Source organism: Herpailurus yagouaroundi, unplaced genomic scaffold (assembly GCF_014898765.1).
Source record: "Herpailurus yagouaroundi ecotype Mexico unplaced genomic scaffold, PumYag 29, whole genome shotgun sequence".
NCBI lineage: Eukaryota > Metazoa > Chordata > Mammalia > Carnivora > Felidae > Herpailurus > Herpailurus yagouaroundi.
The window spans coordinates 30,739,736-30,756,942 of record NW_024412377.1 but is presented as its reverse complement, the minus strand read 5'-3'; the positions used below and the strand labels follow the sequence as shown (position 1 = coordinate 30,756,942).

The following is a 17,207-nucleotide window of genomic DNA, read 5'->3' as shown; positions in this document are numbered from 1 at the left end:
TTCATGCTCTGTCTCTCTCTGTCCCAAAAATAAATGTTGAAAAAAAAAAATTTTAAATGTCATTCCGTACATCGTTTAAAATTGTCAAAACTTCAATTTCATGTTCTGCTTTTCTATACTGAATAGTATTGGAGTGGAGAGTTATAAATATGTGCTTGGTTATAATCTTGAACTTGAAGCCCATCATTTGTTTAATTTTTTTTAATGTTTATTTTTGAGAGAGAGAGAAAGTGGGCAAGCGCACGTGAGCGTGCACAGTGGGGGAGGGACACAGAGAGAGAGGGAGACACAGAATCTGAAACAGGCTCCAGGCTCCGAGCCCATGCGGGGCTTGAACCCAAGAACCGTGAGGTCATGACCTGAGTTGAAGTTGAATGCTTACCCGACTGAGCCACCCAGGCGCCCCAAGCGGCTGTCATTGAAAGTTGAGCCTGTGACGGATCCCGGAAGCAACCGCTGTGTCTGAATGTTCACATCTCCTGAAGCCCGGGCAGCTTGAGTCTCGTGTGCACAAAGTTGTTCATGTAGAGTATGTTTCAGTATTCGCGCGGCTCTGTTTTCTGTGCCGGTGGGCACAGTACGAGGGGTCTTTGGAGCACTTTGAGCACCGTTTGAAACTCTTCTCCTCGCCTAGGACTGACTGCTTTGCACGGATAATGAACATTTCCTTGCGTTTGAGAAGACCATCCCGGATGGTGGATGGTAAAAGGATGAGGATGACTTCAAGTTTCCAGCGGCTCTTACTAACATTTATTCTTCTGTATTTAATGAATCAAGTAAATAGCCAGAAAAGGGGTAAGTACATCTGAGTCTTAGAGAATAAACTGATTGCAATGCCATTGCTATTTTTTGCCATTACTGTTTTGGTTATGAGGTGATCCTGTGTCTTTATTGAACCCTTCAGGTTTTCTGTGGTTAAAATCCATTTCTTTGCAATCTTTTTTTTTTTTCTGTGTACTTTTTGTTCTCTTTTATAAAGGCCCATAAAGGTAGATGTAAATATTCTTGCCCCATTTAAAAAAGTTAAGATATTATTTACATAAAATAAAATTCACCCTTTTAGGATAAAATTGTGTGAGTTTTGACAAATGTACACAGTCATGTAAACACCGGCACAATCAAGAAGTAGGACATTCTAGAAAATTCTCCATGCTCCTCTGTATTTAGCCCCTCTCTCCCCACCTCCAGCCAACACTGACCTATGTTTTGTCTATAATTTTGCTTTTCTGAATGTCACATAAATGAAATCTAAATATCTTTCTTTAATAAAATGCTGTGTCCATCTTTTTTAAATATATTGAAAATGTTTGTGTAGATTTACTACCTCACTTATTTTTATGAAGAACATTATCCTTTTGCCCCTGAACTTATTTTTAATATTATTTCCATAATTAAACATCACTTTTCCCCCAGGATCACTGTTGAATAATTTTATTATGATTACTGATAATTTCTAATGTATTTCTAATGTGTTTGTTTTCTGTCATATAAATAGCTTTATAATTTATTGCTTTCCGAAATGCCATGCCAATCGTGTGTAAAAACTAAAAAAAATCTTTTTCAGAGACATTTATATAGAGTCTGAGAGAGAATAACCTTTTTTACACTATAATTGCTTTATCCACTCCCTCCTTCCCTCTCTTCCTTCCTTTTGCCTTTTGTCCTCCCTCTCGTACCCTCCTTTTTTTTCATTTTCTTTTCAGCATGATAATTTTTCATTGTATCGTGCTTCTGTATTCCATGACCTAATAGTATTTTATAGGTATGAATAAGCACTATTAGGATTATAATCTTCTGAGTCATTTGTTACTTTTCAGTTGTTTAGGCCTACACAAAAGACATATTTTTCAGACTCGTGTCAGTTCATTACTGTGTAAATGTCATATGCTTCATAAAAATCTAAAGATTGGTTATGGGGTTTCCATGCAGGTAGCAGTCTGGTAACAGGCAAAGAGACAGCAATGGTTACAAGTGCTCAGAAGCTGTGTTTGTGGGCATGGGGAACATGTAATTTTTACTTGTAGTTATTTGTTTTGGGGGAAGGAGTGGGGCCAATGGGGCTATTTAAAAAATCTTCTAGGCCCTCTCTGGGTCTCATCCTTGACTCTACCGTCCCTCCCTGCATTTATCTTAGTGGCTGGAGGTGGGACTTTGATGGAGGCCCAGTCCCTAAGTGGTCTAGTGGTTGGCCCACGTCCATCGGTTTCCTCTCATTTTTTAATCCACAGCTACAAAGAGAAACCTAAAACCAGTCCCTCCTGTGACTCTGCAGTCAGTCCTGCAGAAAGAACCTGGCTCCTGTGCAGACACATGTGCTCATACTCATGACTAAAGATGATTTGAGGGGCGCCTGGGTGGCGCAGTCGGTTAAGCATCCGACTTCAGCCAGGTCACGATCTCGCGGTCCGTGAGTTCGAGCCCCGCGTCGGGCTCTGGGCTGATGGCTCAGAGCCTGGAGCCTGTTTCCGATTCTGTGTCTCCCTCTCTCTCTGCCCCTCGCCCGTTCATGCTCTGTCTCTCTCTGTCCCAAAAATAAATAAACGTTGAAAAAAAAATTTTTTTTTAAATTAAAAAAAAAAGATGATTTGATGTGTTGACCTTTTTACAGTGCAGTTAAATTATTAAGCATGTTCTGTGTGTGTGTGTGTGTGTGTGTGTGTGTGTGTGTGTGTGTGTGTGTGTTTCTCTCCTTCTCCAGGGGCTCCTCGTGATTTGAAGTGTATAACTAACAATTTGCAAGTGTGGGACTGTTCTTGGAAAGCACCCTCTGGAGCAGGCCATGGTACTATTTATGAAGTTTGCATTGAAAGCAGGTAATAGAGATACTTTGATTATTAGCTGTAACCTAAAGGTCTTCAGTTGTAGAACATAGAGATTTTGTTCTAGAAATTTTTTAATGAAATTTTAAATCTTAGCTATTTCCTAAAAAATCTGAATCTTACGTCAATCAAAGTGGAAAAAAACCCTTCTCCTGGTTAAAACTTTGATTCTTTTGTTATATGAATATTAAGTATGGAACACACCTTGAATATGTTGTGGATTCTGATCTGTAGAGAAGTTTTACTGGTCTGTCCCACACCATCTGTCTAGATCAGTTAGGTTGAGGTTTTGACTCTGCCAAATGGGAAAGGTCAGGTCTGGAGTAGGCAGTTCAAGGCTGACATGGTTGTTGATGAGAGACCCAGGTTCCTCTTTATCATGCCGCCGTGCCACCTTTAGCAGAGGGCCTCATGGTCCCAGGATGCTTGAGGAGTGGCCGTCATGTCTGCCTTTCCAGAAAGCAATGAGGAAAAGAAGGGTGATTTTCTTTGCATAAGAGGCGGGGTAGTGTGCCTGGATAAACCTGGGGTTAATGTAGGGAAAGGGAGAGTGGACATCAGGAGGCCGGTCACAGGTCCCACCACCTTCCCCCTCTCGGGCGATCTTGGAGAAGGCCACAAGCTCCGAAGCCTGGAGGTGAGGCCTTTGGGCTCTCTGCAAACCAGAACATTCTCTTCGCTGTCCCTGGCTCCACGGGCCCAGGCAAAGTGGTTCAGCGACACCAGAGTTGTTCGGCACGGCGGGTCTGAGGGCAGTTGGCTGATGGGCGGTCCTAATGCGAATTGACATAAGTCTGCATTTAAGTACTACTCAGGTTTTCCCCGTTTGGTGTACATTTATTGAGCATTAGTCTAAGCTTTGTGGGAATTTGTCAACCAGGAGGAGCTTGGTTGTGTTGCAGAAACAGCTCTAACATCTTATTTGCTGTGAAAATAAAGGCTTATTACCTGCTTTCGTCCTGTGGCCCTCTGGGGCCAGCTGGCATCTCTACCCCGAGTCTCTCCCGCAGGGCGCCCGGCCTAGGGCTCCCTCACCCTCCAGTGCATGAAGTGCTGGCTTTCAGAGCTTCCTTCCTGAAGTGACAGATGTGACTTTCACTCCCATTTCTCCACAAATAAAGTCGCATTGCTACGCCTTGCCTCAGAGGAGTGGGAAGTGCAGTCCTGCTGTGAGTCCAGCAGGTCTGGGAGAACCTGACAAACCTGGTAAATAACATGAGTGGCTTACCTCAGGCCACAGGGGGAGGGAGTTGTTCTGACTCTCTGTTCACAGGAGACCAATCGTAGCAGTGCTGTGGGTCAGGTGCTGCCAGAAATGTGGAAATTCTATGTGAAGGGCCGACGGAGCATTGACTGAGGAGCGTGGGGTGCCGGAGAGGCTGTTGGAGGGGTGATTGCGGAGTACTAATTCCCGGTCTTCTCAGCAGCAAAAGGACAGAAGGACATTCCAGCCTGAAAGGATAGGGGCTCAGTGGCATAATGGAACTTATGAAATAGCACTATTTAGTGAATTCAGGTGGTTCTGTGTTACTGACACCTAACGAAGCCTCCCGCTGTGAGGCTGAGAACAGGTGAGCCGACCTGTTCCGTGGTGGTCCTTCCTAGTGAGTGACGTGGAGAGGCCCGAGCGAGGTGCCGGGCAGGGACGCTGGGACGCCGGGACACCGCAGAGTCCCTTTGCTTGAGTTCAGATTTGCATGGAACGTTAGAAATATACATGAATAACGGTTAAAATAATATAAATGCCCTCTTGAAAGGTTCAGAGGGCCATGAAACCACAGAGGAGAGGAATGACTTTTGTCCAGGGGATAATGGGTGGGGAACTGGAAGAGCTTTGGAAACAGAGCGGATGAGAAAGTGTTGTTCAGACCAAAGCGTGAGCCAAAACAGTGGCCAAGTCGAGGGTGTGTTTGAAGGGCCACAGACAGCCAGTTTCATTCTTGTCCTCTATCTGTGGAGCAGCCTCTGCACGTGAGACTCTGTGATGGTCTTCTGTAGAGGGGTGGGGGGTTAGGGGAGCAGGCGTGTGCAGCTCGAGGGAAGGCTGCAGAGGGAAGGCTGGTGGGAGTGTGAAGGGCATGCTGAAATCCTGAGTTTCTTGAAATGACCATCTCTGCTTATCACTCGACTCTCTGTCCCAATCTGGTTATTCATCCTCCATGTTGATGCACTTAACCATTAACCTCTCTTTTCTCAGTCTTAAAACGCAGTGTAACCTATCATGTTTCTGTATGAAAGAACAGAAAGTATTTTCTGGTGCATTTTGTGTTAATCAGGCTTTTATGAAAATTGCACTATTAGTTTTATCCACTAATTAAAATGTGATTTTTTTATATTGCAGGTCCCGTTCTTGTTATCAGTCAGAGAAAGCAAATGCTAAAATCCCAGCCCTTTTACCTGGCGATCATGAAATAACCATAAATCGTCTATATGATTTTGGAAATCCTATAAGTAAATTCACCCTAAATGAAAAAAATGTTTGTAAGTATTTGAAAAGAAAATTGATTTGAAAATAAGGCAGCAACAGTGCTTTGTAATTGGCAGAAATTTACTCTTCTTTTGAATTCCACTTGTTAGACCAATAGTTTCATTTCCCCAGCAACCATACTGTGGATTCTAGAGCATAGCCAGGATCAGGAAGGAAGGAGTCAGAGTAAATGTCACAGAGTTGACGATCCTTTCCACATGCGGGTACTTTTCTTGGCATCACTTCGCCTCGTTGATTCCTGCATACCTTTCAGAATTCCTCAGGTGTCGCATGCTCTAGGAAGTGGTCTTTGACTGTCCCCTCCCAGAGGAGATCCGATTCCTTTCTTAACATTCCCTTAGGCAGTGTGTTTTTCTCCTTTGTGGCATTTCTCACAGTTGCATTAATAATGTGTTATGTAATAAGGCACTGCGTTTGTTGCTTCTGCAAGAAATAGGCTCAGTAGGGCAGGGAGTGTGCCTTCTACACCTGGCACCTCGCCCACTGCCTTGCACGTGGCAAGATCTTCTACACGTGTGTTGACTGAATGCCTATGACCTATGTTACTCTCGTGACATAGCCCAGACTGATGGAGATGGAGATTTTGCTACACACTGAGACCTTAAAAACCCCAGTACTCTTGACTCTTAATGGTGGGAGAAGCAGGTTTCTTTCTCTCCTGACAACTGTGAGGGCGTGGCATCGTAATGACATTATGATGAGTCTTATAAGGATGACTTACTTTGCAACAAGGAGAAAAATATAATTGGTGACTTGTTCAATTTTATAGATAAGATGCATGTTTGGAGCGGTCTGTGTCTGAGATAGAACAGATTTTGAAAGGATAATAACAAAGCGTGCTTTCCAGGAACTTAGCATCTTGTCTCACTGCCTTTTAAGTTAAAGAGAGAAGAGCCATGTTTGTTACTTTCTTTCTGTAGCTGTATGTGAGATCCATGTGAGAATGTTTTGAACAGATCAGCCATGATCTCAGTACCCACAGAGAAATACTTTTAACACTTAAATATATTTTCTGTGCATATACATATAAACAGTGAGGTTCATATTAGTACATAAGTAACCTGCTTAACAGAAAACAGAGTTTTCGGTTTGATATCTAAATAAATCTGTATTATTTGTATAGGCTGCAGAGTATTCCACTGAGTGGAGGTACCATAATTACTTAAGTGACTGATTATTAACATTGAGATTTTTATTTCTGGTCTTTCAGTGTAATAACCAATGTTTTAATGAACGTGTTTCGCAAATACGTGTTTCTGATTTGTGTGATGATGTCCTTAAGGCTAAATTCCTAGAATTGGGAAAGCTGCATTAAAAACAGTCCCCTTGTTAGGATTTTGATGTCCATTGCCAGTTGCTCTCCAAAACTTTTGAGTCTCTGCATTTCAGTCTCTTTGCAAACGTCACACTAGAGGGGACTTGTTCTTCACTTCCTTGCCAGGACTGGGTTTTGCCAATTTCTCTTAGTTCTGCCATTTCAATCTGGTGGCCCCCAGTTAGAGCACTTTGACTTTGCATTTCTGTGATTACTTTTTTGGGAAAAAATGATCAGTCATTCTCATTCTTTTCTGAACTGTCTGTATCCTCTCTCATTTTTCTCTTGTGTTGAAACTCAGCTTTTCCTCCATCAGTTCACAAGAGCTCTCAATATTGTTATTAATTCTGCCATATTTCCTACAAATAATTGCCCAAATTTAAAATTTAAACTTCATGGTTTTCATTTTTATATAAATATACTCTCTTGCTATTTTTCTCTGAGATTTTGGTTTTATTATCATGCTTGATTTAAATCTTTTACACATCTGGAATTATTTTGTAGTAAAGTATGAGGAATCTAACTTAATTTCTTTCCAGATTTTTAAAAAATTCCCCAGGACTCTGTCAGAGAGCCAGTTTGTGTTGTCTGATTTTTCAGTAGGTATTGAGAAGATTCTGTCTGGGAGCTGCTTGAAGATGTCAGTATTGGATAGAAAGAAGTAGAAAGGGGTGGGGGGGGGGCGCCTGTGTGGCTCAGTTGGTTGAGCGTCCGACTTCAACTCAGGTCTTGATCTCACTGTCCGTGGGTTTGAGCCCTGTGTCGGGCTCTGTGCTGACAGCTCAGAGCCCGGAGCCTGCTTCAGATTCTGTGTCTCCCTCTCTGCCTGACCCTCCCCCACTCATGCTCTGTCTATCTCTGTCTCTCAAAAATGAATAAACATTAAAAAAAAAATTAAAGGGGTGCCTGGGTGGCGCAGTCGGTTAAGCGTCCGACTTCAGCCAGGTCACAATCTCGTGGTCTGCGAGTTCAAGCCCCGCGTCGGGCTCTGGGCTGATGGCTCAGAGCCTGGAGCTTGTTTCTGATTCTGTGTCTCCCTCTCTCTCTGCCCCTCCCCCGTTCATGCTCTGTCTCTCTCTGTCCCAAAAATAAATAAACGTTGAAAAAAAAAAATTAAAGAACTAGAAAGGCAAATCAAGACAGATTCTGGATGACTTACTAGAATGATATAGTTCATTGTTTTTACATATCATGTAGTTTGTTGATAGCATTTTTAATAATACTGGGTCTGATTGTGATTAGAATATTAGATTAATAGTATCCCAATACTAAGCTGCTACTACTATGATAATACTGCTAAGAAAATTGAAAAGCAAACTAGATGAATATAAGAGAGGGAGGTGGCTGCATCAGCAAATCTTTGAGTACCTGCTGTGTTCGGGAGAAGCTGTGGAATGTTGGTGCAGTTGTGCGTTAGAGGATCTGGAGTTTGGGGCATTTGGCTGCTTAAAAAAGTATGAGAAATTCAGTTTTCTTCAGATGCTTTCAACAGTATACATATAAAGAAAACTAATATATATATATATATATGTGTGTGTGTGTGTGTACAGTTTTTTTTAATAAGCTTCTAATTGGCCAGGGCTAGCACAAAAAGAAGTCTTTGTAAGACTTTTAGTGTCTTAAGTTTAAAATAACCTGAAAGTATGGATCTGTCTGCGGCAGAATAAAATCATGTAGATCCCATAAATGAAGTAGGGAAGCCCCCATCTTCTGATGTCCTGAGGAAGAAGAACATGGAGGTTATAGGTAAAGATGTACTAGCTTTAAAAAATAAACACAAATGATTACATTTCTTTCCCAGCTGAAAAGTTCCTGTTTTTTAGAAAGCAAATTAATATTGTCCTCAAGTGTCCGTTTTAGCTGGAAAGAAATGCAGATAATAGATAGTTCATGGGAGCTTAGGGAAACTTCCCTTTTACTGTGAGGATGTATACTATGAAGTAGTGAGAAAAGTGTGTGTGTATTTAATCTTTTCATTTGTATAATTGTGATTATTACCTTCCTTAGCTTAAAATACTGTATATGACTTGTGTTTTGAAGAGTAGCCCACTTCTATTTAGATAACATGTAAATTACATGTACTTTTCAGGGAGGGAGCATCTTAATAGACAAATACCTTGTGTAAATGCTCCCATAATCTTTAAGTTACTGGATCATGACATCCTGAAACACTTGAAAGAACCATGTTCTTAGAAGCCTCTGCTCTGGGTGATCACACTGGCACCTTGAATTTCTTGCTCCTTGTTTGCTTCTTCTGTTTTATTGTTGTTATTATTATTATTATTATTATTATTATTATTATGTTTTTATTTTAATTCCAGTTAGTTAACATATTAGTTTCAGGTATATGATATAGTGGCTCCTTCTGTTTTATTTTATTTTTTTAAGTTTATTTATTGTATTTTGAGAGGGGGGAGGGGCAGAGAGAGGGAGGGAGAGAGAGAATCCCAAGTAGGCTGCATGCTGTCAGTGTTGGAGCCCTTTGCTGGGCTTGAACTCATGAACCGTGAGATCGTGACCTGAGCTGAAACCAAGAGTCGGACACTTAATCACCTGAGCCACCCAGATGCCCCAGTGGCTCCTTCTGTTTTAAAAGCAGTTCCTACTTAAAATTTGCCCTGTAAAGCATCCTCCACTGTCCTCATGTAGCTGTGAAACTGTTGACTTTGCTACATCGTGGTTAGGTTTTGAATCCACATGTACTATTTCCTGTACAGCCATAAATATTTTACACAGATCCAGTGTAGAGCACTGTGCTCAGCAAATTTCAGCTAAATTTATTGAGAACTTATTCGTAAATCCCAAGACTAATTTGTATTGATTTGCTCTGCCACTTTTGTTATAGGCTGTATAGTGCAAATACAGGTTATATAGTGCTATGTTCTTAGCACATTTGGCTACCCTACCTCTGGAAAGTCCTGCAGTTTGTGCTTGCCGTGACTTATTTCACTGGCCCCTGTGCTTTTTGGGGAAGTGCTAGGAGAGGTGTGAGCCCCCAAGAACATGTGTCTCTGGGTTTCTTTTAACTTACGTTCACATTGTTATTTGAAGAGAGAACATGCAGGAAAGAATCCCAACATTGTCTGCCCTTCATACCAGAAGCCTATGTTTCATAGAACAGAACAGGTTCGTATCTTATGTGTTTTTCATTGAGCCAAACTATTTTAGTAATTTACTCATCCCTTGTAGGTAGGGAGACTTGAAGATTTTGAAAAGTAAGAAATTTACCATTTTCTCCCTATGAGGTACTATATCCTTGAGCATGTTTTTTTTTTTTTTCTTTTGTAAGGCAGCTTCAGAGCCCATTGCCTTCCCAAACTTCTCTCTCAAATATTAACAGTACCCTCACCAATGTCAGTGGTCTTTGCTCAGTTTTCTTCTATGAACTGTCTTTATTTGGCAGATGACAACCCAGTTCTTTTGGTCTTAGCAATGCTGTATCTTCTCTGGTTTCCTTGTGCCTCTCAGGATTCTTGCTGGGGTTCTCTGGCTCCTTGAGGCTGTGACTGTCTATTGGTAGCTCTCAAACAAGCTTTGGCCATTTTGAGTCTGTGTTCAAGTTCATTTCTTCAGCTACACTCAGAGAGTTCCTCTTGAGTCTGTGTCCATGGTGCTGATGGTCCCCGTTCTCACTTGCTATCTGCAGACCTCTCCACTGGTAGGCTCTACCTCCCCAGACACTTGGTCATCCAGAGCCTATCCTCCCGTTTCTTCCCAATGTCGGTGATTCCTTTTGCCTGCTTTCTGGGCTAGAAACTTGAAGAAATCTTAGATGTTTCCCTTTCTCATTATGCTAATCCCTCATTTCTTCAATCTGGTCATTTCTTTGAAGTGCCTATCAGGGTTTTTCCTTTTCCATATCCCTCATGCACATGATGAGGTATCACGATCCATATCCTTGCTACCCTGGTCAGCCTTTCTCCAGTGGTCTCCCACTTAATCACATTATGTCTCCCAGCCCTCTGCACTGCATTGCACGCCACAGCTCAGCTAGCTTTTCTGAAGGACTTCTTACCCTGCTGAGTACTTCACAGATCTGCATGGTACCCTGTTGGCATCCTCACTTAATGCCTTGGTCATTCCTATGGTCTTGCTGCTGTTTACAGATATCCACACCAGTAATAGCTCGTAGCATCCCCAGGTGGGTGACTTTCACCAGCATTGGGGGTTCTGACACTGGGAGATGAGTGGGAAGGGTGCAGAGGAAACAGATGGAAAGGTCTACCAAAGCAAGCTTTCCATATTCCATCATTTTCTTAGGCTTGACCTACAGTTACCCAAAGGAAGCTCCTTTACTTCTCTCTGATGTTGCCTATTTGTAGATTCCAGACTGATGACACTACAGTAGTATGCGAACCCAGTAGCTGTTTGTATAAGGAAACATACTAAGATTTGATAATAATTTACTCAAATTTGACTGATGAATCATTGGGAGCTGCTTATACAAATAAATACATATGTTCTCTTTTGTCAGTAATAACTTTGAGAGTTTGCTTTTAATTCTTGATTCTTTTTTGATCAAGAAGGAATAGAGTTTAAAATAGTTGATTAACGGAATTACAATATGAAGACAACATTACTTATTTTACTAAGTTTGTCTTTTGTTTTTTTCCCAAGCCTTAATTCCAGATACTCCAGAGATCTTGAATTTGTCTGCTGATTTCTCAACTTCTACATTACACCTGAAGTGGAATGACAGGGGTTCTGTTTTTCCCCGTCACTTAAATGTCATCTGGGAAGTTAAAATTCTGCGTAAAGAAAATACGGAAATCATAAAATTAGTAAGTTTGAATCAAAATAGATTTTTTTTCTTGTGACACTAAAGAAACCAAATAATTTTTAAAAGATTTTTAAGGTGGTATCAGTGAACTTTTCTTTACAGTGTTAAGGGAGTAGATCAACTATCCTTTTAGGGTTCATTAAAAACTATATGCTATGACTCAAAAATCACTTAATTATTAAAATGATGTATAACCATTACAGTAAGTTTAAGAAATTAAGGGAGGAATAATACATGATTCCACCACACAAACACAGTAAACATTTTTCTTTTTCTTTCCAGCTTTTTTCGTGTGCGTGTTTTTACATAAACAAACGTATCCATATAATTTGCTATTTTATTTTTGTCTAATACTATAAACATAAAAATAAATGTTTTGAAACCTATTTAGTCATAGTAATTGTTGAGAAATTTTGTATAAGCCTGTAAATTTGAATTTATCTGAACCTGAAATAACATTATTACATTTAGTAGTACATGTTTTTTTCTCTATTTTTTAAAATTTTGTTCATGGTTTCCTTATGATCTGCTTTTAGTTTGCTCTTAATCGCAAGGATGATGAGGAATAGCAGTGAACAGTTTTGACAGCTGGTACTTGGTAATCCCCCCTTTTGTTCCTTGAACTCTCTTCCTCCTCAATGGATTTGAAATGCGCTTAGATTTAAGAATTGGAAGACTATCTCATGATTTTACAATTATTTGCCTGAGTGCATAGATAAGATAGACAGTAAAGGTAAAAAAAAATAGAATGACTCTGTACTTTATAGTTACTGTCTTGGTTTTCCTTTCTGACACTCTGTGTATGACATTCCTAAAATGAGAGCCGCCATAACTGTAGGCAACATGTCTCCAGTGCTTCCGGCAGTGCTGACACCTGTAAAACCTCTGTAGGTGTTAATTCCTTGCATTCCTGACCCTGCGGTAAAAGCTCTGTGTATGTTCTTTGCATCCTCACAGCCGGCCCATAAGGGAGGCACTATGAACATCATCCCCATTTTATAGATGAAGATACAGAGACACAGGAAGACATTAAGTAGTGGAGCCAGGACTCAATCACAGGCAGTTTAGTTCCAGTCTGTGCTCTTTCTTACCCACCACAATTTCTGCTACAAAGTAGATATATTTATTTTTGTGTAAGGAGCCTTCCCTTTCCTTTTCACCAGTGCGGACTGAATGTACATTCAAGACCTAAGTCAAATCCTGCCCCTTATTTTAAACCCCATCCTAATTATCTCGGCCTAAAATGCTCTCTCTTTTCTTGAATTTCAATGTCAATTCTTGTCTGTCAGTCTAATTTGCAAGTAGCTTTGATATAGCTGTACCATTGTTGTCTTATAACTATTGCTTATCTGAAATTGTCTCTTGTGGCTTTTTATCATGGCCTGACACTTTGTGCTTTGGGTTACCACTTACCGGCTTAGGGTAACTTCCCCAAACCTCCTTTTTGTCATTTGTGAAGTGGTGCCAGTCTTTGCTTTAGTAAATGATTAGTGTTATCTGTAAAGCTGCTAAACAACTATCACTTGTCATTACTTCCTTTGGGGGCTCCCTGAGGGCTGCTAGAGTTGGAAGGCTGATCTTTGCAGCATAAGTGAAATCAAGCATACATGAACAGAGATGCTATTTTTAAGATCATCTAGCTCATTGCCACAAGATACGAAAGAAGATGACACTGACAAAGTAGCAATTCCCTACTTTTGGGGATGTGATCTTTGAAGAAAAATCTTTGTATCGAGCAGTAGAGAAAGAGGCAAGAAAAACAGATAGAACAAATTAATTTTTAAAAAGTGAAATGTAAGAGGGCAGGTGATCCAGATCTATAGTAAAATGTGACATTTTTGTTTATAATTATATGTTATTAATACCAGCATTTAAAGCATAATTGCTTATAACCTGTCATTTTGTGACAGGTTATATGCTATTATTTTGTGATAGTTTAAGAATCAAGAATACGATATGTTAGTGTTTATTTGGAACTTTACCATTTATGCCCATGGCCTCATACGCGGGCAAGGAAGCATGTGCTGCACAGACCAGGATGCCAGTGACTCCTGGGAGCTACGCAGCACCCTCCCGCCCCCCCCCCCCATATTTCTCTCCCTATAAACAACAATTTTCAATTCTTTTACCTGATTCTTTTATTATGTATTTCCATTTTCCAAATAGCATGCCTGTGTTTCTCTTTCTTCATTTTTCTTTTCAGTTTTGAGCAATGTTTTATTTTAACAGTGGGTAATGAGAATTTAGTCCCCTCACCTTCCCTGGGCACACACACTTGCATGCTTCCATGCTTGCTGTCTCTTACATTTCCCATCTTTTTCCAATATTGTTCTCTCATTCTGCTCTAATTTTTGGTAGACTGGCATTCATTGTTTGTATTATGGTTATATAAACACTATCCACAACTGAACCAAGTAGTGTATTATCATTTTCCTTTTTTGGGGGTACAACTTCTTGTCTTGTATTTTTAGTTTTATTTTCATGCTCCATGAATTCATTCCTGAATTCTCTCCAAGTTTTATGAATCTCCTGTTGAAATGTCCATGCACACTAGTATCTTACCAGCTATACATTTGTGAATAGCTCTGAGACCTTCTGACTTACTTCTCAACACTTCTTACAGAGGGTTCACGTAGATAATGTTTGTACAGCAGGAGTGTGGTAAGTAGCTGAGGACTCTCGTGGCCAGAGGTTTCTCAGGAGCTCCAGCAGCCTCCACTCCTACCAGCAGCCCTTGATTAGAAGAGATTAATACCTAGGTATACACGTAACCCATCCAAGGCAAACCTCTGTGTTTCTTTTTGGCACATTTGTTATGAAGCTGCGGTCCAAGAGGTCTCCTGTCATCATTCGGGAGATTCCTTTTACCTTTTTCTTACAATGGATCCTCTTTTTCCTGAATTCTTCCTCTTATTTTCTCATTTTGGTAGAAGCGTATATTCTCGTAGTTGTTAGCTATTTATTATAGATACTCTCTGTTACCTACAATGATAGCTTCCAGAGATAGATATATTGATAGATATAGATAAGATAGATATTTTCTTAATTAGTTGCTAACAAAATTTAAAAGACTGTCAGTTCCAAATATTGAGGAGAGGTAGAACAGTTGGAACTTTCATACACTTCTGGTGGGAGTATAAAATGCTACTTGATAAATTCATTAAGACACATTTCAAAAAATGTCTATTTTGCACTCATTCGTGATTACTATTTTAGCTGGGTATACAATTGTAAGTTGGGGAATTTTCCTCAAGATTTGAAGACATTGTTCCATTTGTTTCTCATTGTGGATCTGTCTTCCTTTGTTGTGCTAGACAGTCATGGGCTCCTTTCAGTCTCAAACCACATGTCTGTCACTTTGGGAAATTTTCTTATTTTGTGTCTTTGATTTCTTCCTCTGTGTTTTCTCTGTTCTTCAGAAATCAGACCTTCTAGATTGGGAAGTAATTTTCTTACTGTTCTTACTTTCTACCTGTTTTTTTTCCTCAATTTTCTGAGCAGTTTTTTCTTAAACTTTATCTTACAGTCTGATTATTGAATTTATATTAATATATATATTTTTAATGTACAAGATATCCCTTTTCTCTGTTCTTTTTGTTTGTTTAATGGATGCAGTATCTCTTCTTACCTCTGAGGACATCAGTTACCTAATATTCTTTCTTTCTGTTCTGTTTCTTCAAGTTGCTTTTTTCTTTATTTTGCTCTTTGACCCTCAGAACTTTTTCTTCAATTTCTGGTCATCCTGGTTGCTGCTCATATTTTAAGTGGCTCTTAAAAATTTTTTTTTATTTTTAAATCTAATAGGAACTTCTGTTTGCCATCCAGGGTCTTGTTGACTGAGATGTTATTATAGGTGATTAGGATGGGCCATCTAGTTGGCAGAATCTTAATAGTATTATTTTAGGTGTTCATCTTGACCTGTTCCTATGCTCCAGAAAATTCGTTTTCGTTCCTACCAGGTAAGTAGGAACTCTGCCGTCAGCCTCCTAATGGCTGGGGAGAAGGCAGGAGCACACCAGCCTTCACAGTGCATAGGTTAGCAGTCTTCCTGGTTGTGGTACCATATTCCCCATTCTCCATTCTTTCTGAGGTTCTTCATTCCAGAGATATTTGGTTTTACTTTCCCAGAGCATGAATCTCCCATCTGCCAAGATGAAGAGGAGCAGTCTTTTGGTAGCACAGAATGTGGGAGGGGATCTGGGTATCTAACATTATCTTCAGACAATTTTCAAGCAGCTTTCTGTTCTGTGCCTCACCTTCACCTGCATTTCCATAGGAGCCTGGTGCATACAGCCCTTTCCTGAGCCCTTTGGCATTTCCATGATAGAAGTCAGGTTGTTTCTGCCTTTTCCACTGAAGGCTTCAGGTTCAGCTTTCTCAGGTCTTCTGAGTCCGTTCCCCTTGTCCATCAGCCCTCCACCATCCAGAATTTGACTGGTGGTGTTTCTTCTCCTGTGTTTGCCCTTGTGCATCTATACCTTTTTAAAAAATCCATGCACTTTTGTATTGGAGACATTTTGGAAGGTAATAGAGAGGGAAATACAATTATTTAAGCTGTTGTCATTGGCTGGAGGTCCCAAGGTCTCTTTTAGTAGATCCTCAATATTTGATTGAAATCCTTCCCATTTTTCACAATTGAAATTAATAATTTATATTATTTTATATTACTTATAAGTTGCATATTTAAAAATAAAACTTTAAACTATAACACATAGATACAAATCCAACCTGAAACAATTTTTTGTTGAAATGCTGCTCCTCTCTTTGCCTTTAACTCTTTTTATTTATTTTGAGAGAGAGAGGGGCACAAGCATAAGAGGAGCAGAGAGAGGGAGATAGAGAATCCCAAGCAGGCTCCATACTGTCAGTGCAAGGAGCCTGATGTGGGGCTTGACCCCACGAACTGTGAAATGATCTGTGCCGAAATCAAGAATCAGACCGAGCCACCCAGGCACTCCTGCCTTTAACTCTTGGAAGTACAGACCCATTATTTTTCCTCAGTGAAAAATGGGGATCATTTTAGGCAATGGTACATTTGTCTGTGAAATGTATTGAATGTTTTGGAAAAAGGAACATCATGTGTAATAATGCAGTGGAGCCTAAAGTTGAAGAAGTAAACAAGTGCACCCATTGTGATGAGCACCAGGTGTTGTATGGAAGTGTTGAATCACCAAATTGTACACCTGAAACTAATTTAACACTGTATGGTGACTATACTGGAATGAAAACAAAAGAAGGAAACATAAATGAATCACGATTATGGATTCTTTGAGTTATTATGCCTTTTCAAAAACTGAGAGGGTTGTACAAAAGGACAAACCTTTATTTAACTTAGTGGTGATTGTGTACAGTCTGTTGCGTCTTTTAATCTGAAAAGAAAGCAGGACGTATCACTTAGAAATCTCACTTTGTGTTTGTGTTGGTTTTTTAGGTGACCCACAACACAACTGTGAATGGCAAAGATACAGTTCATCACTGGAGTTGGGTCTCAGACATGCCCCTAGAGTGCACCACCCATTCTGTGGCAATTAGATGCTATGTTGACGATCCTCATTTCTCTGGTCGCAAAGAGTGGAGTGACTGGAGCCCACTGAAGAACATTTCTTGTAAGCTTATATGTGAAAAGCTTCCGTTTCAAATGAATTAGATTAATCTTGCTTAAGGTTTAGTTTAAGCTTTAAGTTCTCCGAACGCCACTTAGCGTTATGAGGGTCACCTGAGGATCTTCCAAGTCTCTCTCCTAGAACATTTTGATTCAGAAACTCTGGGGTAGAAGTCAGGAATCTGTATTTTTAGAGACCTTCC

At 40.2% G+C, this 17,207-nt stretch overlaps 1 protein-coding gene across 1 annotated transcript in view; it reads left to right on the top strand.

The window, feature by feature from the left end:
• LIFR (LIF receptor subunit alpha) overlaps positions 1 to 17,207 on the top strand; it is a 75,612-nt gene that overhangs the window by 24,253 nt on the left and 34,152 nt on the right. The window contains exons 2-6 of the mRNA XM_040495731.1: positions 635 to 795; positions 2,699 to 2,813; positions 5,161 to 5,300; positions 11,240 to 11,403; positions 16,834 to 17,008. Coding sequence (XP_040351665.1) covers positions 657 to 795; positions 2,699 to 2,813; positions 5,161 to 5,300; positions 11,240 to 11,403; positions 16,834 to 17,008 — 733 coding nt within the window. The 5' untranslated portion in view covers positions 635 to 656. The remainder of the gene's footprint in view (positions 1 to 634; positions 796 to 2,698; positions 2,814 to 5,160; positions 5,301 to 11,239; positions 11,404 to 16,833; positions 17,009 to 17,207) is intronic.